Consider the following 26,887-nt stretch of genomic DNA (forward strand, 5'->3'; position numbering starts at 1 on the left):
ACTTCAGTTGTGTCCGACTCTGTGTGACCCCATAGACAGAAGCCCACCAGGGTCCCCCGTCCCTGGAATTCTCCAGGCAAGAACACTGGAGTGGGTTGCCATTTCCTTCTCCAATGTGTGAAAGTGAAAGTGAAGTCGCTCAGTCGTGTCCGACCCTTAGCGACCCCACGGACTGCAGCCCACCAGGCTCCTCCATCCATGGGATTTTCTAGGCAAGAGTACTGGAGTGGCTTGCCATTGATCCGGGCTGCCCAAATGCCTCCTTTTACCTTGACAACCCCTGTAGAGAACTCACCTCCAATTAAGGCCACGTTCTTAAGTCTTAGGGCTTAGAATTTTGACGTCTGAATTTGGGGGCACGGTTCAACCCACAACAAAGAGGAACCTTAACAGGCCCTGGCGTGCTGCAGCCCGTGGGGTTGCAAAGAGTCAGACACGACTTAGTGACTGAACAACAAGAAGCCCATTCTCCAAGGGAGCAGCTCAGGGCCTGTCAGAGCCGCCTACAGTCCGTGGGGTTGCAGAGATCGGACTTGACTGAGCGAGGAAGGCCACACTCACGCACGCGTGCGCGCGCGCACACACACACACACACACACACACACATGTGGTTCTGCAGCTCAGCCCAGGACGTGCAGACTTGGAGGCAGACAGAGCCAGTGCAGGAGAGCTGGCCTCCGGCGAGCCAATGTTCTCAGGGAAGAAGGGACTCTTGGGGGTGTTGCCAGTGGAGGGTGGAAGAGGATGCCCGCTCACAGGGCACTGGCAGGACCTGAGGGCCCTAGCTCAGGCCTCCTTCCCTCCAGCCTCGCTTTAGACGTGAGGGGCCAGCAGCTCTGTGGCCACACCTTCCTTGCGTCCCGGAGCCCACGGGTCATCTGTGCGCGGCTCCTCCACCCCTCCTGGCCCTGTGCCCCGAGAGTTGGTGCCCATGGGGCTGGCAGGACTCTGGGTGCCCGCCTGAGGCCCGACCCCAGGTTCACGGGGTCACACGACCTTCAGGAAGTGTCCTGACCTCTGTCCCCCCACCCCTGCTCACCGACCACCCTCACACGGTGCAAAGAGGACCCAAAGAGCCATGGCTTCAGGCGCCATCCCTCAGGGCGCCCGGGGTTCTCTGCTCGGCAGCCTTCTGCCCTCGGAGGGACATGAGCAGAGAAGGAAGAGCTACGCCGCAGCCCGGGGCTCCGGGTGGGGGTGCCGGAGTGAGAAGTCCCCACCCGGTTCCCCCGTTTCTCGGGACCGGCACCCCGCCCACACCCCCGGGCGCCCCCCCTCCGGCCACACCCCCGGGAGCACGACCCCCATCCCGGGCACCCCTGGCGGGAGGCTGGGAGCCCAGGACCACGCTTCCCGAGGGCTCTGTGAGGCCCGGCTCCGAGTCTGCGGTGGAGAGCTGGCCGAGTGCGTGCGGGCAGCTGCGGAGACCGCACAGGAGGCGAATGGGCGGGCGCTTGCTTCCCAAGGCTCAGTGTTGAGGGGAGCCCGGAGCCAGCGGCTCCCCAAGACGGCACCGTGGCCGACAGCAGCCACCCGCCCCCGCCGCGCCCCGAGGGGGCTGCGTGAACCCCAGCGGCGCCCAGAGTGCAGAGCCGGGGCTCACCTCGAGACCCCATCAGCTGGGCTGGGGGGGTGGCTGGGGGGCGGCCTGCCTTCCTAACAATTTCCTGGCGGTCTAGCTGCGGTTGGTCCCCAGATCACACTCCGAGAAGCACGGGCCTTGCCGGACCCATGGGGCGTGGAAGGTTCTGGAAGACAGGGGTGCCTAGTGGAGCCTCTGGCAGCCCTGCAGGGACACAGTGCAGACCTTGGGGGTTTTGGAGAACAACCGAACATTCTTCAGAAAACCTTTGTTCTCCTCTGGAATAAGTATGCTCCGAGCCGCAGCCCCATCCCCAGGTGAGCCGAGCGGCTCAGTTATAATGCTCGCCCACCTGTCTGGCTCCTACAGAGACTCGCTGTGAGCTGAGCAGCATGTGCCCCTGCCCCCATCGCTGGCACTCCCTTAGCCCATTCCTGGGTGTCACAGGCATGTCCCACGACCATATGACCGCAGAAGCATATGGATCCCGCAGTGTACTGACCCTGCCATCGAGGCTGCTACACTCAGAAGGGAGGGGAATCTTTCTGGGGGGCAGACACCCCAGCAGGGCACCCTGAGCTGAGAAGCGGGGAGGGTCAGAGGTGCGGGCCTCGGTGATTCCTGCACATTGGCTAGTGTATCCTGGAGACGTCACAGAAACTTGAGAAATTAATGATAAGAGTTTTATCTGCAGTTGACGTAATCACGTGTGGAGACAATCTGAGTGAACCTACAAGACAGATCCTAGAATTAACCAGGGAGCTTAGACGGCCACGGGACATGCAAACATCAGTCTTGTTTCTGTGTGCCAGCAGCAAGCCACCGTAAAATACAACTCAGAATAATTTCATTTAGAGTGGGATCCAAACAGACTGCCATGTGTGCGCAAGACACAGATGTTGAGAACACTTCTGAAGAACTAAAGGCTGAAGGAAGTGCAGAGACCACACCCATGATCTTAAGTCTCAGTGTCATGAAGATGTCGGTTCTTCTCGAACCGAAACTCTAACTGGCTTTTTTGAAGAGCTCAATCAGTTGGTTCCTAAATGTACAGGGGCTCAGGATAGCCAAACACTGCTGAAAAAAACAAGATTGCAGACACTTTGTAACCCCACCACCACAAAAGCTGACCTTATTTTCTGTCATCTTGCCATTCCTGTCCTTGCTTTACAAACAGCTTCATTGGTGTTTGAGCGATGAACCATGAACTGCACAATTTGGGAGGTTTCTGTGGTCACAGGACGTGGGCACCGTGAGGATGGCCTTCCTCGTGCTCAGACCCTCCTCATGTGCCTGTGTGTCCTCCTGTATCCTGCCCCACTCAAGCAACCACTGTCTGCCAGCTATCAATGCCTTTATTCTTCCTGCTGCTGCTGCTGCTAAGTCGCTTCAGTCGTGTCCGACTCTGTGCGACCCCATAGATGGCAGCCTGCCAGGCTCCGCCATCCCTGGGATTTTCCAGGCAAGAACACTGGAGTGGGTTGCCATTTCCTTCTTCCTAGAATCTTATATTAATGGCACCACACCATAAGGACTGTTTTTTGGGTCCCTTCCTCCCACCGGCATATTTGAGCTGAATCTGTGCTGTTGCATGAGTCAGTGATTTCCTTTTCTGGCTGACTAGTATTCCCGTCATTGTAGACAGAGCATCATCTAGTCACCCCTTCACCGGTTGATGGCCGTTTGGATCTTACAGATAAAATCCGGGTGAACACCTGCACACAAGCCTCTGTGTGGACACGCGCTTCCATCGCTCTTGCGTAAGAGCTTAGCTGTGGGATGGCTGGGCCGCTTGTGTTGATGTGTGTTTAACTGTCTTTTAGAACGAATTGTTTTGCAAAGCGGTAATGCCGTTTGACACTCCCGTGAGCACAGTGTGTGAGTTTATAAGTGTCAACACTTAGCACGGCCACTTGATTTGAATGTTCAATTTTAGCCATTGTAGTGAGCGTGCAGTAGAGTCCTGTGGCAGATTGCATCGGCGTTTCTCGAGTGACTACGGCGTTCTGCAGTCCCTCTTGTGTGTGGCTGCCATCCTCATCTCTTCTTGTCAAGTGGCTGTTTAAATCTTCTGCACATTCGGGTTTGTTATGTTATGTTATGTGAAAGTGTTAGTCACTCAGTCCTGTCTGACTCTTTGTGACCTCATGGACTGTAGCCCGCCAGGCTCCTCCTGTGTCCATGGGATTCTCCAGACAGGAATGTTGGAGAGGATAGCCATTCCTTTCTCCAGGGGAATCTTCCCAACTCAGGGATCGAACCTAGGTCTCCTGCATTGCAGACAGATTCTTTACCGTCTGAGTCACCAGGGAAGCCCACTTGTTATGTTAGATTCTTACACAATTGTTGAGTTTTGAGAGTTCTTTATATATTCTGGATACAAGTCCTTCATCAGATGGATGACTTGCAAACATCTTTTGCAATCTTGGATTTTCTTTTCATTCTCTTAATTGAGTCTTCCGAAGAAGAGAGAAGTTATTACTTTGGATGAAGCCCAACTTACCAGTTTCTTTAATGAATCCTGCTTTTAGTGCTGTATCTGAGAAATTTTTACTTCACCCAAGATTGCAAACATTTTTCTAAGTTTTTCTCTGAGTTTTAAGTTTTGGGTTGTGCCTTGTGTGTGGGACCCATTTTACACTCCCGTGCTGGAAAGCGTAGGTCGGTTTCGTTCCCTTGTCCTGTGGTCATGCAGAGAGCCGTGCTGAGAACCTGCCGCACAGCCGTGTGGGCTGGCCTCTTCGTCCCTGTGGTCCCGCTGACGTGTGTCACTCACGCGGAAGCCCTCTTGTCAGCCGCACACCGTAGGGTCACCACGTCCTCCTGGGAGTGGCATCCTTATCGTGCCTGACCTCGCTTAGGCCCGCTGACCGCCTCGGCTCTGAGACCCTGTCCACCCCAGCTTCTCTGGATGGTGTCGGCACGGTCTGTTCCTCTGGTCCGTTGGTATCCATGTCAGGTGTGCTTGCCGGCGTCACGTGGTCAGGTCTCACTTTTACACCCCATCTGATGACTTCTGATCATTCAAGGTGCTGCTGAAACACGAGGGTTAAGTCCACCGCGTCCTGCACCGTGCCCTCTGTCCCCTTTACCGACGCTCCTGCTGGCCTTCAGGCCGGGTCTTTCGTTTCTGAGTCCACGTCTGCCTCCTCTGCGGGACTCTGAGCTGTGTCTTCACTGTGCTGTTCTGGTGTCTCCTTTGCATGACACACACCGGGGCACGCTGCCTCTGTACCGACCCGGGGCCGCTGCTGGCCACCCCTCCCGGCCACTGTTGCTCCGTCGTCACCTGTGTGTCATGAGTCCCAGGATGCGTCGTCGCTTTTGCTTCAGATAATCCTCCTGGACAGAGATCTAACAACGAGGAGCAGTGTTTCTGTCCCCACGTGGTTCCGGCTGAGCCCCCGCAGGCCCGAGTCCAGAGCGGAGTCACTTTCAGGCTTAAGGACCTGCATTCTCGGTGTGCCGTGAGGTGTGCCGGCTGGCTGGTGATGCATTCTTTCAGCTTCTGGGTTTAGAAACACTTGTGTTTCTCTTTGGGTTTTTTATATTTTTTGGCGTTAAAAAAATTAAAAGAAAATACACACTGAAAAAGAGGTTTCTGCTACGTGAAGCGCCCTCTGTTCCGTGGACGCCGCGGGGTGCAGCCGCTCTCTGCTCACCCTGCTGCCCTGAGCCCTTTGCTCTGCTGACTGTTCCCCATCTGGTCTGAGCGTTTGATTACAGTGCTCCTGGTGCGTCTCCTCCATGGCGCTCCTGCTTGGAATCCTTACAGTTCTCGGACCCAGGGGTTTACACTTTGTATCCAACTTGGGAAAGTATTTCTTCAGATATTTTTCTGTCCGCCCTTCTCCTGTGGGGACTCCAGCGGCAGGTCTCTCGGGCGACTTGAAGCCCCACACTCAGTTATCTGTCTCTTGTCTCTATTTTGCTTTGGGTAGTTCCTGCTGCTGCCCTTCGAGTTCACGTGCCGTCTCTTCTGTGATGTCAGTCTCACTGCATCCCAGCGGGGCATCTTGCATCGCAGACATTGTGGCTCATGTCTGCGGAATTCAGATTTGCGTCTTTTTAGATTTTGCTTCTGGTTTTTGTTGGGCTGTGGGTCCTGTTGCCGTGTGGGTTTTCTGCTCTGCGGTGCTCAGGCTTCTCTTTGTGGAGCATCTGTTGTTCTGGAGCATGGGCTCCAGTGCTTCAGTGCTTGCAGCATGTAGGCTCGGTGGTTGCAGCTTCTGGGTTCTAGGGCACTGGCTCAGTAGCTGTGCAAAGGCTCATTTGCTCCATGGCCTCTGGGATCTTCCCGGACCAGGGACGGAACCCCTATTTTCTGCACTGGCAGGTGGAGTCTTTACCACTTTGCTGCTAGGGAAGTCCGGATTCGTGTCTTTTAAAGGACACCTTTTGCAGCTCCACCATTGTAGGTGGCGTCTTTACCACTGTGCTGCTAGGGGAGTCCAGATTCGTGTCTTTTAAAGGACACCTTTTGCAGCTCCACCATTGCAGGTGGCGTCTTTACCACTGTGCTGCTAGGGAAGTCCAGATTCGTGTCTTTTAAAGGACACCTTTTGCAGCTCCACCATTCATGGCCAGCCTTGCCGGCATTTGAACACAGAGTCCAGCGATTTTGCATAGTGATCGTCAATGCTCTTATCCACTAATTACATCACCCGAGTCACTTCTGGGTCTGTTTCTGTTGATGATTGGTCATCTTTTCTGGAGTTTTGCACCTACGTGACCTCTAATGGGAGGCAGGGCGTTGTGAACTTGATCCTTTGGGTGCTGGATAGTTGTATATCCCTCTGAATATTCTGGAACTTTGGGCTGCAGGCGAGCTCCTTGCACAGAGTTTGGTCATTCTTTCAGGTCTTGCTCATAAGCTCTGTGTACTGGGACCAGCGTTGTGTTTGACCGAGGGGCTACGATTTCTTCATGGTTCAGGCAAAACCCACCTGCGTTTGCACTGACCACCCCTTCTAGGACAGAGGTGAAACCAGCCACTGCGCCTCCATCTTGACCAGAAGCGAAATTGTGGACTCATTACCTTTTGTTAAGTTGAAAAGAACTAGTCGGAGCCTGAGCAGCTGTTGACAACCCTGTGACAGAGACCAACCCTCAGCCCGCAGACCTGGTCAGACCCTTGTGCGGTCGGAGCGTGGAGCTGGGTTCTGTCCCTGGAACAGGAGGCTTCCTCCACATCAGAGGACAGACACCACCGGACATAAACGTCTTGAAGTTCATGGAGAGTTACCCTGAGCCAGGCAAAGAGTGTGTTTTGTCAACGGCTTCGTGTGCATTTTTAATGGCAGTTAAGTCCGTTTGGTAAACAAGGCTGTTCACATGTTCTGCATGACTGCGCTTCTCCCCTTGGTGGTCTGTCGACTGCTGAGAGAACCGTGTGAAGAATCCCCAGCTCTCTTTGCTGATTTGTTTGTTTCCCCTGTTCGTTCTCTCAGCGCTTGCTTAGCACATTCTGGGATGTGTTGCTGCGGGCGCACGCCTTTAGGATGACTGGTCCTTCGGGGGAGCTGAACCCTTTATCAGCTGGAGTGTTTGCCTTGACACCGTAATCCTCCTTGGCTTAAAGGTCACTTAGTGCGGCATTAATCCTGCCATATCAACTGTCTCAGAGTTATGTTTGCATATTACATATATTTCCTGTTTTTAACTTTCAGTATGTGTTTAAACAGCATATAGTTGGAATTTTTCATTTGTTTTTTCGTTTGGCCTGGCAACTGTCCTTTAGGAGTTCTGGGTCTGTGTTTGATGTCATCACTCGCGTGGTTGGATTTCATTTTACCATTTGCTATTTGTCTTCTATTTGTATATCTGTTGTTTGTTCTCTTCTTTACTGTCCTGCTTAGTTTGGATGAAATTATTATCAGAAAACCTTCCATTTCATTTCTGCTATAGGTTTATTAGTTATACCTCTATGTTTTTTTAAAAAAAATATTTATTTTTTGTTTATTTAGTTTTGACTGTGCTAGGTCCCTTGTTGCTTCATGGGCTTTTCTCTAGTCAGGGTGAGCAGGTCCACCCTCAAGTCAGGGTGAGCAGGTCCGCCCTCTAGTTGGGGTGAGCGGTCCGCCCTCTTGTCGGGGTGAGCGGTCCGCCCTCTTGTCGGGGTGAGCGGTCCGCCCTCGAGTCGGGGTGAGCCGGTCTGTCCGCCCTCGAGTCAGGCTGAGTGGTCCGCCCTCGAGTCGGGGTGAGCGGGTCTGTCCGCCCTGGAGTCGGGGTGAGCGGTCCGCCCTCGAGTCAGGCTGAGTGGTCCGCCCTCGAGTCGGGGTGAGCGGTCTGCCCTCGAGTCGGGGTGAGCGGGTCTGTCTGCCCTTGAGTCGGGGTGAGCGGTCCGCCCTCGAGTCAGGGTGAGCGGGTGTGTCAACCCTCGAGTCGAGGTGAGCGGGTCTGTCCAACCTCGAGTCGGGGTAAGCGGGTCTATCCGCTGTCTAGTTGGGGTGAGCGGGTCCACCCTCGAGTCGGGGTGAGCGGGTCTGTCCGCCCTTGAGTCGCGGGGTGAGCCGGTCTGTCTGCCCTCACGTCCTGGTGTGCAGGCTTCTCACTGCAGTGGCCCCTCTTTACAGAGCCTGCTTTAGAGCACGGGCCTCAGTAGTCCTGGTACACGGGCGTAGCTGCCCATGGCTTGTGGGATCTTCGCCGATCAGGGACTGAACCCGTGTCCCCTGCAGTGGAGGACGGATGCTTAGTCACTGATCACCAGGGAAGCCCTGCCCCCGTGTTTCACTGTGTTTCCTCCGGAGACTCGCCGTGCGTTTTTGCTTCACAGCCTCCGTTCAGACAACCCTCTTCTGCAGTCGGGTTCCCACAGGCGTCCGGCTCTTGCCTTTTTCCTCGGCAGTGTCTCCTTCTTCCCGGCTGCCTCTAAGGTTCTCTTTTCCAGTGGCTTCCAGAACCTTTTGTGATGAGCCTTGTGGTATGTTTGTTATATCTCTTCTGTTTGTGGCTAATGGAGCTTCTTGGCTGTCTGAGCCGATAGATTTGGGAGAAGTCTGGCTGACATCTGTTCGGTCCCCCTCTGGGACTGGCGTCTCCGTGATGGGACCCTCAGTGCTGCTCTGAGCCGGCCTCCTCCTCTGCCTGTGCTCATCGGATGCACGCGTGGCCGCAGGAGGGGCTCACGGTGTTTGCTCTGCAGCGCGCATCTCAGGTACCCCATCCAGGGTGGGACCTGGGTGGTGGCTGTGGCCTCTCTTTCCAGCCAATCCAGCGAGGACAGGGTGACGAGGGACAGAGGGGTTGGGGTGACGCACACCCCCCACCCAGAGCTGGGCCAGGAGCAGCCAAGACTGGCGTGGCTGTGGCCAGCCCCCGCCCGCCCCCCGGCCCCTCCCGTCCTGGACGGGAAGGGCTTGTCTGGTCGTGATGCTGTCTCTGTCCCCCGCACCCTGTCCCTGAGTCTCCGCCAGCACTGAGGGCAGAGCTCACCACCGCTGACCGTCCACCTCATGTTACGTCGAGAAGGGGTTTAGTTCACTGCAAGGGAAGCCTGACACTCTGAGCAAGTCCGTACCAGAAGCGCTGGCCTGAGGGACACAGGTCAGCCTCTGACACCTCAGTGCCGGGGTCGGTCCTAACGGGGTGCCCGTGGCACGTCGGATGTGTGTCGAGCTGGTCTCGGTGGGGCCCACGCCTATGACACGGGGTGGGGGGGGTTGGGAGGAGCCGAGGGAAAGCTCTTCTCACCCTTGCCTGGTGAGCCGGGGCCCTTTGTGGCTCTGTGTCTGGGGATGTCCTGGCTTGCCATCCGCTGGGCACGTGTCCAGCCTGTGGGACTCAGGGGCCAGGTGGTGCACAGTGGCTGGGAAATGTGAGTGGGGCTGGTGTTTTACGTCTGCAGAAGCATCAGCCTCTTCTTTCTCCCCCGAGCGTCCGCCTGGTGGGTTCCAGGAGAGGGGCTACGTGGGCACGGGGACGCGGGGATGCGTGGGGTGGGGGGGCGCCAGGGGACAGTGAGGGTCACCTGTCACTGCCCTGAAACTTCTCTGCCGCTCCGGCTCGTCTGTCTTCAAGGGTTCAGTTCCCCCGGCTGGGATGCTCCTACTTAGGGACACGGTGGAGTCACTGTCCTGCAAGCTTAGGTGGTCACAGCTGTTGGGGGTCCTCCTGCCAGCAAGGCAACAGGATGGGGCGCTGTTACAGATGCTAATGACAGCGGAGCAGGGGCAGGGGACCCTCTCGGCGCCTCTCAGCTCTTTCTCAGCTGATCCTATGACCAGTGGAGGCAATACCACGAAGGCTCCAGGTGCTTTGGGAAAAAGAGCAGCAGAGAACACCAGCCTCAGCTGCACACCAGCCCCGGGATGCAGAACTGCAGTGCCCCAGTGACTGCCTTCCTGCCTGGCATGCGTGCGTGCACAGGCACGTGTACATGTATGTGCATGTGTGCATGTTTGTACAAGTGTGTGTGCATGCGTGTACAAGTGTGTGCATGTGTGTACAAGTGTGTGCATGCGTGTACAAGTGTGTGTGCATGTGTGTACAAGTGTGTGCAAGCGTGTACACACACGCACTCTCATTTTACAGCGGGAACAGCAGTGGTGGTGAGTGGGAACTTCACCACCTAGTTTCCCATGTGAAGAGCATCCCACGCTGTCCGCTGGCACTAGAAGAACTCCCCTGAATGGAAGCGGAGACGGTGGGACCCCGCTTTCTCGGAAGAAGTGAAGTGAGTGTGTGGAGGAGGAGTCATGACATCATGGGAGTCACTGCCTCACAGGGAGGTCAGGATGGACACTGGGTGGCCGCAGGGATGGTCAGTGAGGTCACCAGCCACCCGCTGCTCTTGGCAGCACCCCGTGTTCACAACTCACAACGTTCGGCTTCTGGGGCTGCAGTACCTCAGCTCTTCCTTCTATTTCTAAATCCTTTACTGAGTCGATGGGCCCGAATTCAAGATCCCTGCCGGACTCTGCTCAGCAGCGTGTGAAGAGGGTGTGGGTTTCACAGAGAGAGGATGGAAACTGACACTGCAGGCCTAAGCAGCCTCGGAGGCTGAGTTCTGGGAAACGTCAGCCGCTATCTGTGTGAGCGGCAAACATCCAGACCCTCCCATTATCCAGAAAGTGTTTCCTATGGAATTTCAATGACCGTGCTTTCCCAGCCTCTTAAAAAAGCAGCAAGAAACCTCAGCCAGAAGGTGCTCCTGTGACAGCCTGAGTCACATCTGCTGTTGCCTTTCTAATAAAAAAGCACACGTAACAAAATACATTCAAGCATTTGAAACGTTATGTTTTATTCGTTCTACTGAAAACCTCCAGTTGTTTTGGAGCTGCCCGTTTTCCTCCCCCACCCCCAGTGGGGCCCCTGCAGGCGGTGGGCCCCTCGCAGCTCCTGGTCCCACGCAAGGGGGATTCACCCTTGAGCTCTGTACATTCACAGCTCTGAACCCACGGCCCTAAGTCACTACAAAAGAGAAAGAATCAGGAGGAACAAACATCCATTCAAGGTCTGTTTATCAGAGATTTTTTCTTGAAAACGCACAGCAGCGTTTCATTCAAAACAAAACCCCTTCATCCACAGACGCAGGCGGAGGCCCCTGCTCAGAACATCTTGGCTCGTTCACCTCCTTCATGGCTGGGCGCGGGGCTTCGTCTTGTAAAGATGAACCTTCATGCACCCTGTGGTCATGACCTCAGTCCTGTTTGCTGACAAGTCTGTGCTAGAAGTTCTGTGTCCGACGGGCCAGCGCCCTGGAATGATGTCAGGTGCCCCCTGCCCTACGAGGGGCGGGAGGGGCTCTGGAATGAACGGAAGTGAAGGGGTTTCCTTTCCTGACGCCTGTCCCTCTGTCTGTCGACTTGCAGGTCTCCCAGCCTCAGGAAATCAGTAAATATTTGTTCTGCAATTCCAGCCCTGGTGTTCACTTTCCGTGGCGACGGCCCCAAGAGAAAATCCAATCGCTTTAGAAATTAAAAAAAAAAAAAAGTCCCAAACAAACCCAGAGGCTTTGCTCCGGGAACCCACTCCAGGTGGCTGTCACTGTGCTTTGAGGACACGTTTCTAATCACGTCCTGAGGAAACGAATCAAGGTGATTTCACCAGCGTGAAGGAGGCCCCTGGAGCCCCTCCCTGAGCCCGGGGCTGCTGCCCCCCACCTCTGGGCCCAGAGAGGGACCCCAGCCCCAGGTCTCCCTGAATCCCACCACCTGCTCCCTACACCTTCCTTCCCTGAGGCTCCCCTGGCTCCTGACACCCTGGGAAACCTGGGACAAAGGAGGGCTGCTGGGGGGAGTCAGCTGCTGGTGGAGCCTCCCAGGGACTGGCTGTGCCCTCGGGGTGCCAGCCGGGGAGACAGGAGCCCCCAGGAGCCCCCCGCCGGTTTCCACCGCGGCCGGACTCCCCTCCCCCCGCTCAGGACTCTGGTCCCAGCCTGCACTCGCTGAAGTGGATCCGGTCACCCCGAAACAGAAACCCCAAGCTGGTGTAAGGGCAGCGGGGCTGAAAAGGGCTGCGGCGGCAGGAAGGTGGCTCCGGAGGGCGTGCCTGTGGCGCCCCAACGCAGGGGCGGGCATGGGGGCTGCCCGATGGGAGGGGCTGGAGAGAGGGTCAACTCAAAGCCCCAAAGAGCCCCAGGATCTATCAAAAAAGGGCCTATAAATAAATATCGTCCGACCCTCAAAGGAAAACGAAGTAGAAAAACGATTCTCTTCTCGTAAAAAAAAGGTTGAATGTTTCCTGAAGTATCTAAATGAAGTTTACAAAAGACTCATGAGCTCCTGCAAATATAGAAACGTTTAAAAATCGGACGGCGGCCCTGCCCGCGGAGTCCGCGGGGCGCGGCGGAGACTGTGCTGGAGTCGACACGCGGGCGGGAGCCTCGGCTCCGAGCGCCCGTGGAGGCCGCCGGCCGCACTGCCCGGCCCGGCCCGGCCCCGCGGGCCCGCGGGCGAGGACGGGGGCAGGGCCGGGGCTCGCGGCGGGGACAAGCCTCCGAGGGGCGCGCCGCCGGGAAGCGGGCTGCAGGGGCTCTGCTTCCGCGGGCAGGGTCCGCCCGGCCCGGGGGCAGCGCGCGCGGAGGGAGGCCGCCCCAGGCCGGGCCGCTCCAGACCCGTCCGCCCTAGTCCAGCTTCTTGCGGACAGGCTCCGGCCCGACCGCCGAGTTTTCGGGGCTGAAGTCGGCGCAGAAGCCGTTGGCGGCGGGAGCCGGGGGCACCCGGGCGCAGCTCCGCGGGCGCGGCTGCTCGGCGTACAGGTACTGCTCCGCGAAGCCGGGCTCCGCTCCCGCGAACCTCTCGAAGTCGGCTGGAGAGACATAGGCACGGCGGCTAGCAGCGCGGGGGCAGCGGCCTCGCCTGGCGTCTCTCCGGGCGCCCGCTCGCACCCGGGGGCGCCTCGGGACCCGCGTGCCCGCCCAGGAGGCCCGGCGCCTGCTTTCGGGGGCGCCCTGGTCCCCGCGGCCGCCACGCCCTTCCGGGAGCTGACCGGGTGCTCAGCGTCCTGAGATGGACTCGGCCATGCCCTGGGGACACCCGGTGCTGGGACTCCCGAGCCCTCGCGGGGCCTGTGCTGTGTCTCCCGGTGACTCTGCGTCCCGGCTTCGCGGTGGGGGACGCCCTGGGTCTTTGCTGGGGGCGCCCCGGGGGCTCGGCGATGCTCTGAGCCCCAGGTCGGGGCGCCGCAGGCTCCAGGCGGCTGCGGAGAAGCGCCCGTGCTCCCTCGGGCAGCGGGAACAGCCTCCAAGGGGTCTCCAGTCCCCGGGGCTCAGAGCCGCGGCAGCCCCCGCTCCCCGCGACCCCTTTACCGCAGCCGTGCGCACCCAAAGCGAGGCGCGGCGGCTCAACGTGACATTTGGATGTGATTTTAAAACACAGCCAAACAAGACGCGCAGTGACCTTTCCTGAGCAAACTCTGCTCTTATCTCAGGGAGATTACTGCTCATCCTCTGACGAGCCGGCTGCCCTCGGGGGCTCCTGCTGCCCTCCTCCGGCTGGATTCCCGCCTGAGGCGCGCAGCCGTCCCAACCGTGTGTGGCGACAGGTGCCAGGGCCCAGCCCCCACCGCCCTCCCCGAGGAGGTCCCCCAGGAGTCAGGGCAGAACCCCTCCTGGCCCCAGGGGCCCTGATCTCTGCCCAATTGCAGCCCCTGGGAGGGCTTCTGCTTCACTGCCAGACGGACTGGACCGTGCCCGTTAACCGCCCCCACAGAGGAGATGGGGCCCCGCCTCAGCACTGCCAGGTCTCAGGGTCGCAGGGGAGCGGGGTGCCGCACCTGGCATGGGGGTGTCCTCCCCGGCTCCTGGCCACTCACCAAATGTGATCCTGCCCTTCTGCTCTTGGTCTATGGCCCGGAAGAGGTCGGTCACGTTCAGCTCCGCCACCCCCAAGGCGGTCTTGAGGATACTGGCCAGGGCATGCTCCTCGAGGCTGCCGTCCTGTGAGCCGTACATCTGCGGGGCGAGGCAGGCGTCACCCAGTGGCCTCCCCTGCCACACGGCCCGGGGCTGCTCCGCGCTCAGGCTGGGCTGGAGCCCACAGGGTCGGGACAGCCGGGGCCCACCGGGTTGGGACGGCCGGAGCCCAGCTCCATGACCCAGCCCTTGGGCCTTCAGTTCCCCACTCTTATATCTTAAATCCACCAGACACGGTGCCATGGACACTGCAATGGCCTGGCGTTCGGCTGTTGTCTGCGAGGTGCCCACTTCAGACATCCCCCTGGGTGAACACACCATGGCTGTGACGTGTGGTCACCGGCAAAACCGCAGGGTGAGGAGCAAGGCCAGCCCCCAGCCCCCGAGGTCCCCTTCAAAGGAGCCCTGGTGATCCACACAGCGGACCACTGCAGTGACCCCTCTCCCCTCCTTCCCGAACTTCCCCGCTTCTGCTTTGAATTCACTGCTGAAGAGTGAGCCCTGAAGCCCCAGGCCCCACCCTCACCCCCCGCAAAGGCAGAGCCCGATCCACTCTCCCCGTGACCTCGCTGTGTCCGTGCCATGGGCCCTCCAGGACCTGTGAGTGACGGGCCTGTCCTCAGGGTTCCCTGCCGGTCGTCGCTGTGGGTGTCTTACAACCACAGTGAGACCACACGGGCTGGTGCACCCACAGCCTCGGTTACCACCGGGCCGAGACCCACCTGCAGCCCCTGTCCCTGTGTGGCTGACCTTCCCGACGCCCCTCCTGCCCAGTTCTGGAGGAGGCCCCCTGGCCCCCCAAGACTGCGACAGAGCTGGGGGCCGCCCCCCCATGCCGCCTGAGGGCTGCGCTCCCCACTGTGACCTGGGGGCCCCCAAGCCCAGCTGCTCCTGGACTCCACGACCTCTGGAGCGTCCACTCTGCCCTCCCGCCTGGAGGTGGGCTCCCCCGGGCAGGATGCCTGCTCACTGGGGTCGGGCAGAGCTCAGGCCCCACCCAGCACCCCTGGGGACTCACCGAATTCTGTCAGCGAGACAAGCCAGCCACCCGCACACACAGCCTTCCGGAGGTGGGAGACCCAGCACCAGGTCCTTCTGGCGGCCTACCCCTGGTTTGTGTTGGAGGGCTGCTTCCACTGCCCCCGCGGCCCAGCCCGCTATCCCCTGGCCTGGGGCTGTGGGGCGGATAGCTCCCGAGTCCCCTCGTATTCTCACTCCCTCTTTATGTTTGTCGAACCAGACTATCTGCAGACAAACCTCTCATGCAGCCTCCAGAGCCCCACAGTCCAGCCCGGCCCGCGGGCGCCTCCCACCCACCAGAGTCAAGATGCTGTGGGGGGACGAGCAGGCCTGAGGCCTGCCGCTGTGACACCGAAAGCGAGGGGGCCTCTGTCTTCGTCCAGAGACAACCCTGCCGTCCGTATGAGAAAAACCAGGAGGCACTGGGATTCCCCCCTTCACCTTTCTGAGGTGACAGGGTTTGTACCATGACTGTATCTGCAGTTTTACATGGTGATGACCATAAAGAAATGGGTGCCGAGAACTGATGCTTTCGGACTGTGGGGTTGGAGAAGACTCTTGAGAGCCCCTTGGACTGCAGGAAGATCCAACCAGTACATCCTAAAGGAGATCAGTCCTGGGTGTTCATTGGAAGGACTGATGCTGAAGCTGAAACTGCAGTACTTTGGCCACCTCATGCGACGAGTTGACTCACTGGAAAAGACTCTGATGCTGGGAAGGACTGGGGGTGGGAGGAGACGGGGACGACAGAGGATAAAGTGGCTGGATGGCATCACCGACTCTGTGGACATGCGTTTGAGTGAACTCCGGGAGTTGGTGATGGACAGGGAGGCCTGGCGTGCAGTGACTCATGGGGTCGGGGAGAGTCGGACACGACTGAGCGACCGAGCTGACGACAGTAGTGGACAAGATGGAAACAGGGACCCAGAAGTATGTTATGCTGCCTGCGAGCACCGCTCTGGGGAAGCCCCAGGTCAGCGTGGGTCTCAGGGAGCCCGAACTCCGCGGTAATGCTGCATCGCGACCACCGGCCCTGGGGCACTGTGACCGGCGCACGAGGAGGGCACAGGCGCGTCCACACCCCGGGCAGGACACCCTGCGGACCCCCACCACACCTCGGGGCCGCCTGCCTGCACCCACTGACACGCGCCCCAATCCTGGGCTGCGGGTGGGACAGAGGGAGAGCCTGTAGTCGTCAATGGCAGGCGGGGCAGCCCGTCCACACGAGCAGCGCATGTGGGCGCCCTGTGGGGACACCAGACACGGGGGCCGCCTGCTTTCCGGGGGGCCTTGGAGGGGCGGTCCCTGCAGGGGAGGCCGCGGTGGAGAAGCGCCGGGACCCTCGGGGCAGCCGCACAGATGGCCCTGCCCTCCCTCTGGCCCGTGCACCTTCATGCTTGTGCTCAGCTGCTGCCCTGAAAACAGGTCACCTGCCCCCACCAGCCACCATCGTGACGGCAGGTTCTGCCCGGTGGGGCGAGGCTGGCACAGGGGCGATGGGCCCCGAGAGGTGGCCGCTGAGGCTGGAGGACGCCGACAGGCTTTCCTGGCCTGGGTCCACCAAGCACTGATGCTGCCCGTTAACTCCTCTGCAGGGACTGGCGGAAGCCGCCCTGCACCGCGGGGACCCTCCCAGCCGTGGAGAGGGTCTGCTGGGGCTGAAAGGCAGAGATGGCGTTCTCCACCACTGACGGACAGGGGTCCCTGACCTACACACAGCAGGTGCCCGTGAGTCTTGATCATGTGAGATGGAGCCTGTCTCTCGGCAGGCAAGGCCTGCCTCGCTCCATCCTGGGGGACTGACCCCGCGAGACCAGCCTTTGGGACCACTGGGTGGATCCGGGTGGGCCGAGACTCCAGCATGACCCTCTCCCTGCCTCCCAGACTCACTGCCCGCCTCATGAGCAGCCTGGCTCGGAGTCACACTGGGGCAGGTGGTTCTTCAGGCCCGAAGCCCTGCTTCCTCCGGTCAGCAGCCGACGGGGAGGCTGTGTGGGGACAGACAGCCCAGTGGTCCTGCTTGGCACCAGCAGGACTCGGGAAGCGGGGCGGGGACTCTCATCCAGGAGGAGCCAGGCAAAGGCACTTCTGGGCCTTTCTGCAAGCAAGGGCTGGTACAAGCTCACGTGAAAAGAGCCGGCACACGACTAAGTTCCCTAACGTCCTAAGGAGCTACAAAGTGTACCACAGGTCAGACGAGCCCGTGTCTCCCCGACCCCACACGTTAAAGTTGCAGAAGCGCCGCACTTGCCTTGAACGCCAGCTGGATGGTGTCCAGGGTCCGGGCCGGCCGGCAGACGACAGACAGGGCCACCACGTACTCACGCAGGTCCACCTCCCCGCTGCCGCTCTGGGGAGAGACACCTTCAACAAGAGCCCCGCCACCTCCCGAGGGCGTGCGTGGAGTCAGGGGTCTTCGAACGACCTGCGCCAGTTCCCCCAACTACAGGCGTGCTTGTCGGCAAACACTGATTTAAAAGCCAAATTTCTATTTGCCTTTGACAAGCACAGGAGGAGACACTCCAAAAGACAGCATGGCTAGGAAGATGGGCAACAAAGGCTGGTCTCGCCTTTCTTCTATAATTGCCCCCAGGGAAAAACAGCTGTCCCCACCCCATACCTCATCAAACAGGGAAAACAGGTCTTCCAGCGACTTGGACTCAGGGACCCCCAGCTGCGCTGCGAACTCGGGGAGAGTCACCCTCCTGCCCTGCTTCATTCTGGCAGTTTCCGCATGCCTGTCCAGATCCTGTTCAAGTTTTTCTGGTTTTAGGCTAAAGAAAAAAAATGAGGGAAAGATTATTTTCGATAAGGTCACAGAATGCTGAAAACGGAAGCTTTACTGTCACGTCTGCTGCCGCCGCGTCGCTCAGTCGCGTCCAACTCTGTGTGACCCCACAGACGGCAGCCCACCAGGCTCCCCCGTCCCTGGGACTCTCCAGGCACGGACACTGGAGTGGGTACCATTTCCTTCTCCAATGTGTGAAAGTGAAAAGGGAAAGTGAAGGCGCTCAGTCGTGTCCGGCTCTTAGTGACCCCATGGACTGCAGCCTACCAGGCTCCTCCATCCATGGGATTCTCCAGGCAAGAGTACTGGAGTGGCTGTTGTGTCTTAAGACACAACAAAATATGAAGATGATTCCCAGACGGACCATCAATCAGTCCTCGGGAAGAGGGGCTCTTCTAGAAGCCTGAGGGCCAACTGTGTCCCCCCCCCAAGCACCAGGACCCCGCGGTGTGCGGGCCCACCCTGGGACAGGCCCTCCCAGGATGCGGGGCGGGGCTGGGAGGCCGTCCATAAAGAGACAGTCAGGCCAGCCATTCAGGGTTTAAGACACGTCTGCGTGGAATGATGCTGGCATTTGAAAAAAGAAGAAAAACCCGAAACCTCAGAAAGAGCACCGTTAATTATCTCAAGTGCCCTCTGCCTGCGACCTCAGGTCTGTCATCAGTGCCCGGGCGGGGACCCTGCGGAGCCTGGTGGGGTTGGGCCCACACGAAGCCTGCTCCTGCTGAAAGGTCTCACTCCTTTGTCCCAAGTGCCCACGAGGTGGCCGTCCCAACTCAGCGCCCGCGAGCGAGGCCCAGGGAACTCACCCCAGGCCCCTGAGCAGCCTGGCGAACTCCAGAAGACAGGAGTCGGCGGGGAGACGGAGCTGGCCTTCCGCCAGGGCCAGCTGGCAGTCCTCGAACGTGTAGTCGGTCACGGGGATGCCCAGGGCCCTGCGGGACAGGAGGGGCCGGGTCAGCAGCCCTCAGGGCAGCACGGAGTGCGGACAGCGGCGTCACACGTGGAGGCCCCGAGTCCCGGTCCCTCTTGCTCCAGAATCAGCTCTGGCGGCGGAGACCCATGCGACAGTGATGCCTGCCAACTCACATGTCCTACTTCCTGTTCCGGGACCTGTGGGTGCAGCGCCCTGGAGCGGTCTGTCCCCCCAACGCATGCGTTTTTAACAAGAGATTGCCCTCCGCACGACCCAAGCTGTCTGCCCTGTAAGTGGCACTTCTGCTTAGGTTTCCACGTTCTGTAGCCTCAATGAAGCTTAGTTACACGTTAAAAGTAGAAGTTGATAAGAATCCAGGTGGTGTTTAGGGTGGAAGGCAGAGTCATGGAGAGAACAGCCTCCCAAGAAAAGGAGCGACCCCCTGGGTGAGGCGTGGGGCGCGGGGGTGCTGGAGAAACGGGCAGCTTGGGGGCTCCTGCCGGCACTCGGCTGTGAGGAAGCACTGTGGGGGGGCAGAGCCCCCCAGCATCAGAGGGCTGTGAAAGCGGACGAGAGCACGCACACGTGGGAGGGGAGGGCCGCTCTGGGGGCCCCTGGCCCAGGAGGCAGGACAGGCAGCGCCCCGTGAGTCCTCCCATCCGACAGAGGGGGGCGGGCTCGGCCTCCCTGGGCTGTTCCCACCTGCGAGTGACGCGGGCAGAAGCCGCAGGCCTGCCCCCAGCTCCACCGGACTGAGGCCCCTCCTGTCAGTTCCCCCCCAGAAGCCCCCTCTGGGCAGCCCCGACCCTCCCCCTGGGCTCCCCCAAGCCTGCAGGATGGGATGAGGGTGCCTGCGGAGCCCACAGACACCCACCACCCCCACACAGGCGCCTTTAACAAGAGCCACTGGGCGCTGAGTGCTCTGGGTGCCGAGGCGTGTAAACCGGTGATGTTTAAGGGCATATTTCAGGGAGTTCCCAGGTAGCCTAGAGGTGAGGACTTGGCGCTTTCACTGTGGAGGCCTGGGGCTGATGACTAGTCAGGGAACCAGCCCGTGTGCCAAGCGGTGCAGCCAAAATACAAACTAACAGCAATGACTGTAAGCACCACACTCGGCACTAAACACAAAGGCTGAATAGCTGACCGCAAACATCAGTGGCTTGGGGCCTGGGGCTGCCCAGCTGCAGGTCAGCCTGGTACCTCTGCAGTTCTGCCCACGAGGGACGGAGCCCGCATCAGGCGCCTTCAGGGACAGGAAGCCACTCTTGGGGTGCAGGGCACCCTGCTCTCCAGGCTGGCACTACCCTGAGGTCAGAGGGAGGCAGAACCTGGTCATCCCTCCGGCTGTCTCAGATTTCACGGAAAACAGCGTTCTCTTGACGATTATGGAAAGCGCATTCACGGTGGGAAATTTACCAGGTATCGAGAACAACCCCGCCAACCCCGTGTCTGTAACCAAGTGGGCTTTCACTCATCTCGGCGGGACAGTCGGCCCTCCGGATCCAGGGCTCCACATCCGAGGACACGGAGGGCAGCACACGAGGCGCTTGAGCCTCCCTGAACTTTGGTCTCTAAGGGCCCTGGACCTAGTCCCTGGCAGGTACGAGGGCATGGCATGGTTCCTGCTTGCCATGGCGATGACCCTGAAGGTTCCGTTCCACGGCTGCTGAATTCCCCTTAAGAGCACTCAGTCTGGCCGTGTGGGGACGGGAGCCAGCGCTGCAGCAGGAGGTCCAGTGTCCCCGGGCCACCTGCAAAGTCTGTTGGACCCCGGGCGGGACCCTCACGGTTCTGGAATCCTCCTGCAGCCGCGAGGCAAGAGGGGACCCCACGGGTATCTGTCCTTTCCCACTGGGCCAATACAGACTGTGTGACAGTATAAGTTTCCTTAGGGTACATAGTTAAGATTTTTAATAGTTAATTTACTTGAATATAAACTGCTGCTGCTGTTGCTGCTGCTAAGTTGCTTCAGTCGTGTCCGACTCTGTGCGATCCCATAGACAGCAGCCCACCAGGTTTCCCCGTCCCTGGGATTCTCCAGGCAAGAACACTGGAGTGGGTTGCCATTTCCTTCTCCAATGCATGAAAGGGAAAAGGGAAAGTGAAGTTGCTCAGTCGTGTCTGACTCTTCACGACCCCATGGACTGCAGCCTACTAGACTCCTCCGTCCATGGGATTTTCCAGGCAAGAGTACTCAACAACAACAAAAAAATCACACCCAAACTGTCAGGCCTTCAACTCTGTGGATAGTCTATCTGTACAGGGATTGATCAGGGTCCCATGCTGCCCTGACTTCCCAAAAGGTGACAGGTGAGCTCCTCCTGCCGCCCGGTGGCTCTGTGTCCCAGAATCAGCATCGGGTGGGGTGGGGCGTGTTCTCCCCAGACTCTGCTCCCAGTGCCGAAGGCTCTGAGGCGTGTGGGCAGACCAAATGCCTGGGGTCTGGGGTGAGGCTGCCAGGGCCTGAAACCAGCCAGGAGCTGCAGGGAAACTGAGGCGGGGATGCTCCTGGCTGCAGGCACGCCATCCTGTAAGTGGCACGGGATTCAGTACACAAAACCCACGCTCAGCAGAGGAAGAACCTCAGTAACGCTCTCAGGTGGAGGGCAGCAAGGACGTGCCGGCCCAGGCCCTCCAGCATGCTCTTGCCCACGGCCCCACTGCCTGTCTCCACGGGGCACGCACGGACACAGCCCTGCAGGCACTGCTGGCTCACAGGGAAGGCTGCAATGCAGAGAATTCGGGGGCAATGACCCATCCTCCAAAGGCTGAACAAGCAGAAATGTCCTCCAACAGGACGGGGAGACAAAGCGCGCGGCCAAGCTCACTCTGGCTGACGCTCGGCCAAGTTGGTTCAAACCCATCTCCCCCGGCTGCCGGCTGGTCTACAGCAAGGCCAGGACACTGGCAGACAGGGACACCTAGTAACGAGGGCCTGGCAAGGCCAAGGGCACTGGGGCGTCCACAGAACCCCCACCTGGCTGCGCTGGCGGGCGGGGGCGGGGGCGGGCTCACTCACTCTGCCATCACGCGGCGCACGTTGCTGGCGTACAGGGCGGGGTCCTTCTTCTCCTCCTCCGAGGGCGTGTACACAGGAAGGAACTGCACACACAGAGAAGCCGGTCACCTGCACGAGCACGGGCTCTCCCCGCCCCGCCGCCATCACCACCACAGCGCGACCTCCACCCTGACAAATGCAGGGCTGTCAGCGCACCGTCCGCTGGAGTCGTCTCTGGGGCTGTCACTCCTGCTCAAGCAGGTGCACACGCGTGCACACACACAGACGCACACACCCACACACGTGCACAGTCCCACACTGCCCTGCCTCACCAGGAGCACCACTCCCTCGACACGGCAGTCGGGGCTGGAGCGGGAGCGCCACCCGGGGGCTCAGACTTTAGATAGAGAAGAATCACACACGTGCTCCTGCTTCTCACGGTCTCAGCTGTGTGTTCCCGTGAGAGGCTCTCAGCGGCTTTTGGACAGCTGCTGCATTTGGAGAGTAGGGTAAATCGCCCCAGGAACTCGGGTCTGTGTGACTGAAGCTCACAGTGTTTTATGCACATAAGTCCTGCACCTTGGGCCAGGCTCCGTTGTAGAAAAGGAAAATAAACATCACTGCACCCCTTTAACACGGATACTCAAGATGACAGGAACGCCTGCCATCCTATCAGCTCTCATCACGTAACTCTGGCTTCTCACTCATGGCTACCTTTTTAAAAACTCTGCAAGTTGCAACAGCTCCCCCTCAGCTCCTTGGCACCTTGTAGGGGTGACACAGGAAGGAGCTCAGAGCAACATCACAAAGCCACACAGTTTCAACTCTTAAAAGGCCAGGCTGAAACAGAGCGTCCTCGCCAGAGACTCGCCTGCTGCTGCCTCCCAGCCACCAGCGGACGAGCCACAGCAAACATCCTGGGCTGCGGGCCGGCTGCCCCCGGGCTCGGGTCACGGCGCTTTCAGCTCAGTCCTCTGCTAAGTGGCTCATTTCTACTGAAGTGAAAAGCCTGGCTGAAGGCCGGGATCATATGTAAATTCAGCATTACTCTGCAGTGTTTACTGGAAGGTAGCAGATGAAAAGCTTTACGTTGTGTAAGACTAGTCTTTCATTTTTCAGATGTAGGAGTAGCAAGTGAATTCCACTTTTAAGAAAATAGACTATTCCTCCTCTACTCGATTAAATTTACAGGCTGCATGAATGTGGCATGTTTATCCAAGCAGAGAGGGCGGGTACTGGGACTTTGGCGACGGGCTGAAGCCTGGTGGGCAGTCCGCCTGGTCTGACCGGGTATTCAACAGAGGACAAGAGTGTGGTACGTTTAGTAGTACGATGGCAGCCGTGTTAGCATCGGCTGAAAATACAAGCAGGAGGATCATTAATTGCTTGTGTGCGAATTTCACATGCTCTTAAACTACACTAACCATAATAAGGGAACAATGGGCTCAGCTTCCTGTTGATATTTAAAATCCTATCTGAGTGGATAAAAGGTCATCCAAGAGACATCAAGTGGCCGACCCCCTGGGGACCCTCTAAAAGCCATGAGAAATGGAGCGTTTGAAGCAAGACGGGTAACCTGTAACCTTGTACAGAAACCAGCAGAATGCTGTATAATATCCCGATATAACACTGTATCCGTATAGATGTCAACACTCTGTCTATGGAGACCCTAACATGACATAATGTAACACTGCAGCAACACATACAACACAACATTGCGAAACACCACGTCAGTACAGACTCCACACAATGCTGTGTGACGCCATCTAGACAAACCTCAATTTCCACTTGATTGTGAAACTGGCACAGCGTGAGCCACAGGATTTTCAACCTTCAGCATGAACAGACGTACAGCACAGTTAAGTCTCAACTCCCTGCAGCTCCGAAGCCGGGTCTCCACGCCCCGCTCCCCTGCAGAGGGCATCCCTGAGCAGGCTGGTCTCCGGGAGGCGCTGAGCCTTCCTGGGCTGGAACCTCAACCGTAACGCAGCCCTGAGGACAAGGCTGAGCTCATCAGAGACGCCCACGCCTGCCTGCTGTGACCCGAGGCTGCACCCCTGCTCGTCCTCCGGCTCAGGATGCCTCCAGGGCCCCCAGGCCCGAGGTTGTGGCACCCCTTCCACCGGCCACCTCTTCATGACCGGCTCCAAGCCCAGCTCACCAGGACCCTTAAGGACCCCCTTCCCAGACCCTCTCCCAGCTTCCCCCGGCTCTGTACCTCCCACTCCACCCTCCAGCCTTGGCGATGCCGCCCCCGCCACTTGGGCATGCCAGGGGCCCTGGGAGGATTGCCCATCCCCCCAAACACCAGCACACACGCTGGCGCCTGGGCCCCCGTGTGCCCCTGCAGCTGCGTGGGTGGGGGCCCTGTGCGCCCCCTTCCTTTCGGGGGTCAAGCTGTGCGCTTGATCACTGAGCGGACACATGCAGGCAGGAAGAGGAATTTGTTCCCCTCCCACCAGGGGGAAGACCATCAACTTCAGTCCCGGGATCCCGGGTGTGGGGAAGGCCACCTCGTGCAGCCGGACTCCTTGGGCTGAACTGAACTGCTGGCCGGCGTAGCGACCCCTAAATGAAGCGGCTCGGGGGCCCTGGAAGGGAGGACAGCGTGGGCTCTGACTTACGCTCCCGGGCCTCGCCACGTCCACGTGATGGTGTCCTGGGGGCAGGAGAGGAGCCGTGAGTCCCGATGGAGCCCCTCGCCCCCATGATCCCCCTCCTCCCAGAGCCGCCCAGCACCCTGCTTCATACGAGCCGACGGAACAAACTGAAGAGGGAGAAATCTAGAGCTCTACAGGCTGGTGACGGATCCTTGTTCTCAGAAACCGGCCAATGAGCGCACCTCTTCAGAGCCGTAAGGACGGCTGCACCAGCCCATGTGGCTGCCGGCTCTACAGGCGTTCAGGCACCGGGTCTGTCCACACCGGCGGGCACAGGGTCAGCGTATAGACCTGGGGCCCACAGACCCGGCTCAGAAGCAGGGGCGCTGAACGCCTCTGGGGTCCACTGATGTCAGAGGGATCTCACCGTGTCTGTACCAGCCCCCCACCGCCCGCCATGACCCATCATGACGAGGCTCCCAAGGAAGCTCGGTGTGACTTAGTCTCAGTTTTAAAAGGTCCCGAGTGTGAACTGGGCGGCAGAGCTGCTGAGGAGACGCGGGTCCCACAGCAGCAGGTTCGGCTTGAGGATGGGCCAGGACTCCGAGACCCACGAGAGCAGGGCTTCAGGAGTGAGTCTGGGGGAACACTCTGGAACACCGGCCCCGGGACACTCACAGCACTCGTGTGCCCAGGAGAACGCACTCACCAGTTTGTTCGGGTACCGCAAAACCACGGGCTGGACGGGGACCCCCGGGATGAAGGCACCTGCGGAGGGAGAAGGGACCTCTCTCATTCCCGCAGTGTTCGGGGGCACGTCCCCCATCCGCACGGCCTGGGTGGGTCTTGGAACAGAGTGGGCTTCCCGGTCAGAGGCCACCGGGCGCTGGCCGTGGACACCCCATGCCTGCCGCGGACAGTTGGACCAAATTGCAGGGTTGCAGGAGACAGACTCGAGAACACTCCGGGCTGAGGCACTCTGCTGGGGGTGAGGGTCTCCCCAACCTTCTCGCAGAGAAAGAGAGAACTAAGATACCACATACCCGGCTTGAAGGTGATCAAGCAGGTCCTATTGGTACACGTGCCTTCTGGAAAAATCATTATCTTGAAATGAGAGGAAAAAAAAACCATCAGCGTCAAAGTGCCGGTTCAGGGGCCAACTTCCCAACCTGCTTCTTCTGGGCCCAGTGTGGTTCAGGCACTTCAAACACACACAGTGCAGAAAGGGAAGAGGCAAAGGCATTCATGAATCCCCCTCTAAATGCTGGTTTTACTGAAAGCTGGAAGCAACGCAGACACACAAACAGCACGCGCCTCCTGATGGTGGGATGAGCAGCGCCCACGGGAGCTGCTGTGTGGGCCAGACACGGACCAGCCCATGGGCACAGTCAGGACAGAGGTGCGCGGGCGGGGAGCATGAGGCTGAGGACGGGGCCTCATGGGCCAGGGCCGGGCCGACAACGCAGACGCCCTCGGAACCGGCAGCAAAGGCAACGCCCCGTCACCGGGATCTCCCATCACTCTGACTCGTACCAACTTCCGGCAGGGGGATGGAAGCTAACTTCCCCCACGTGCTGGAAAATACAGCCCATAAGGCTGCTTTCAACCCTGGGCCCTGGAGGAAAGACCAGCTGCAGGGGGCTGGGTCCAACGCTGGGTCGGGCAGGTGAGCTGAATGGAGAAGGGGGTCATGCCATTCTTATGGGGGTGGCAGCTGGGACCCTGCAAGCACAGCCCCCCAGGGGCTGCCCATCCACAGGCAGGGGGCCCACCAGCAAGGCCGTCACTGTTTTCTGAGCAGCCAGAACCCAGAGAGTCCTGTGGGGCTCCTGCTTCTCAAGGTCAGCTCAACAGAAAAGAGAAACTACATGTGTATACAGCAGGGGTCAAACCGCACCCACGGCTACCACTGGCTGAGGATTCTGCCCCACAGCCCAGGCCAGCCTTCCCGATGCCCCGAGGGAAACGAAGCGTGCCAGGCAAGCTCAGAGCTTTGAGAAGCAAGGGGATGCAGCCCAGTGCGGTATTCGGACACGAGACCGCTGACCCCAGAGCCAGGCCACTCAGCTATTTCCGACATATAACTGAAAAGATGACTTGGGAACTTCAGATGCATGTGAAAATTATTTCCCCCCATTTCTTATTTTAAAATGCCAGAGCCAAAAATACCTGATATACAAGCACATTTTTGGATTTGCACTTATCAAAAATAACATGAAACACAATGTCTCCACAGAAGCAAAGTTCTGGCCCTCAGGTTTCTTTCCCCTCCACCCCCACATTCCCGTCTTTCGGAATAAATCCACGCAGGACACGAGCAAGGCCACCCACCTGTGGCCACTTTCCACCAGACTGTGCCCGCCTCTTGATTTCCTCCACTGTCTTCCTGCGGGAGTCCTGGTCTGTCCGGGACACGAACACGGGCCATATGTACTTTATCAACGCTGAAAGAGAGGGCAGGGTGCTTGTGGGGGGTGGGGCCGATGGGCGCTGCCCGCGGCACAGTGAGCCCCGCTGAGGTTCCCCGCGGGCTGTGCCGACCACAAGGGATCAGCGACAGCACTGAAGCCTCAGAGGACGGCTGGGAGCCCCCACCTGCGGGGTGACAGACGGCAAGTCAGGAGA

General features: G+C 59.1%; 1 protein-coding gene across 1 annotated transcript in view; it reads right to left on the minus strand.

The window, feature by feature from the left end:
- Window positions 1-10,801: 10,801 nt before the first annotated feature.
- Window positions 10,802-26,887, minus strand: part of LPCAT1 (lysophosphatidylcholine acyltransferase 1) — a 38,673-nt gene continuing 22,587 nt past the window's right edge. The window contains exons 4-14 of the mRNA XM_055422306.2: window positions 26,594-26,706; window positions 25,306-25,366; window positions 24,972-25,030; window positions 24,287-24,321; window positions 23,439-23,493; window positions 21,684-21,766; window positions 18,558-18,683; window positions 17,581-17,734; window positions 17,212-17,310; window positions 13,841-13,979; window positions 10,802-12,835 (exon numbers count right to left, since the gene is read on the minus strand). Of these exons, the coding sequence (XP_055278281.2) occupies window positions 12,651-12,835; window positions 13,841-13,979; window positions 17,212-17,310; window positions 17,581-17,734; window positions 18,558-18,683; window positions 21,684-21,766; window positions 23,439-23,493; window positions 24,287-24,321; window positions 24,972-25,030; window positions 25,306-25,366; window positions 26,594-26,706 (1,109 nt within the window). The 3' untranslated portion in view covers window positions 10,802-12,650. The remainder of the gene's footprint in view (window positions 12,836-13,840; window positions 13,980-17,211; window positions 17,311-17,580; window positions 17,735-18,557; window positions 18,684-21,683; window positions 21,767-23,438; window positions 23,494-24,286; window positions 24,322-24,971; window positions 25,031-25,305; window positions 25,367-26,593; window positions 26,707-26,887) is intronic.

The sequence above is a fragment of the Moschus berezovskii genome, chromosome 18, assembly GCF_049115385.1.
Source record: "Moschus berezovskii isolate FMDL1 chromosome 18, NW_MosBer_1.0, whole genome shotgun sequence".
Taxonomy (NCBI): Eukaryota; Metazoa; Chordata; class Mammalia; order Artiodactyla; family Moschidae; genus Moschus; species Moschus berezovskii.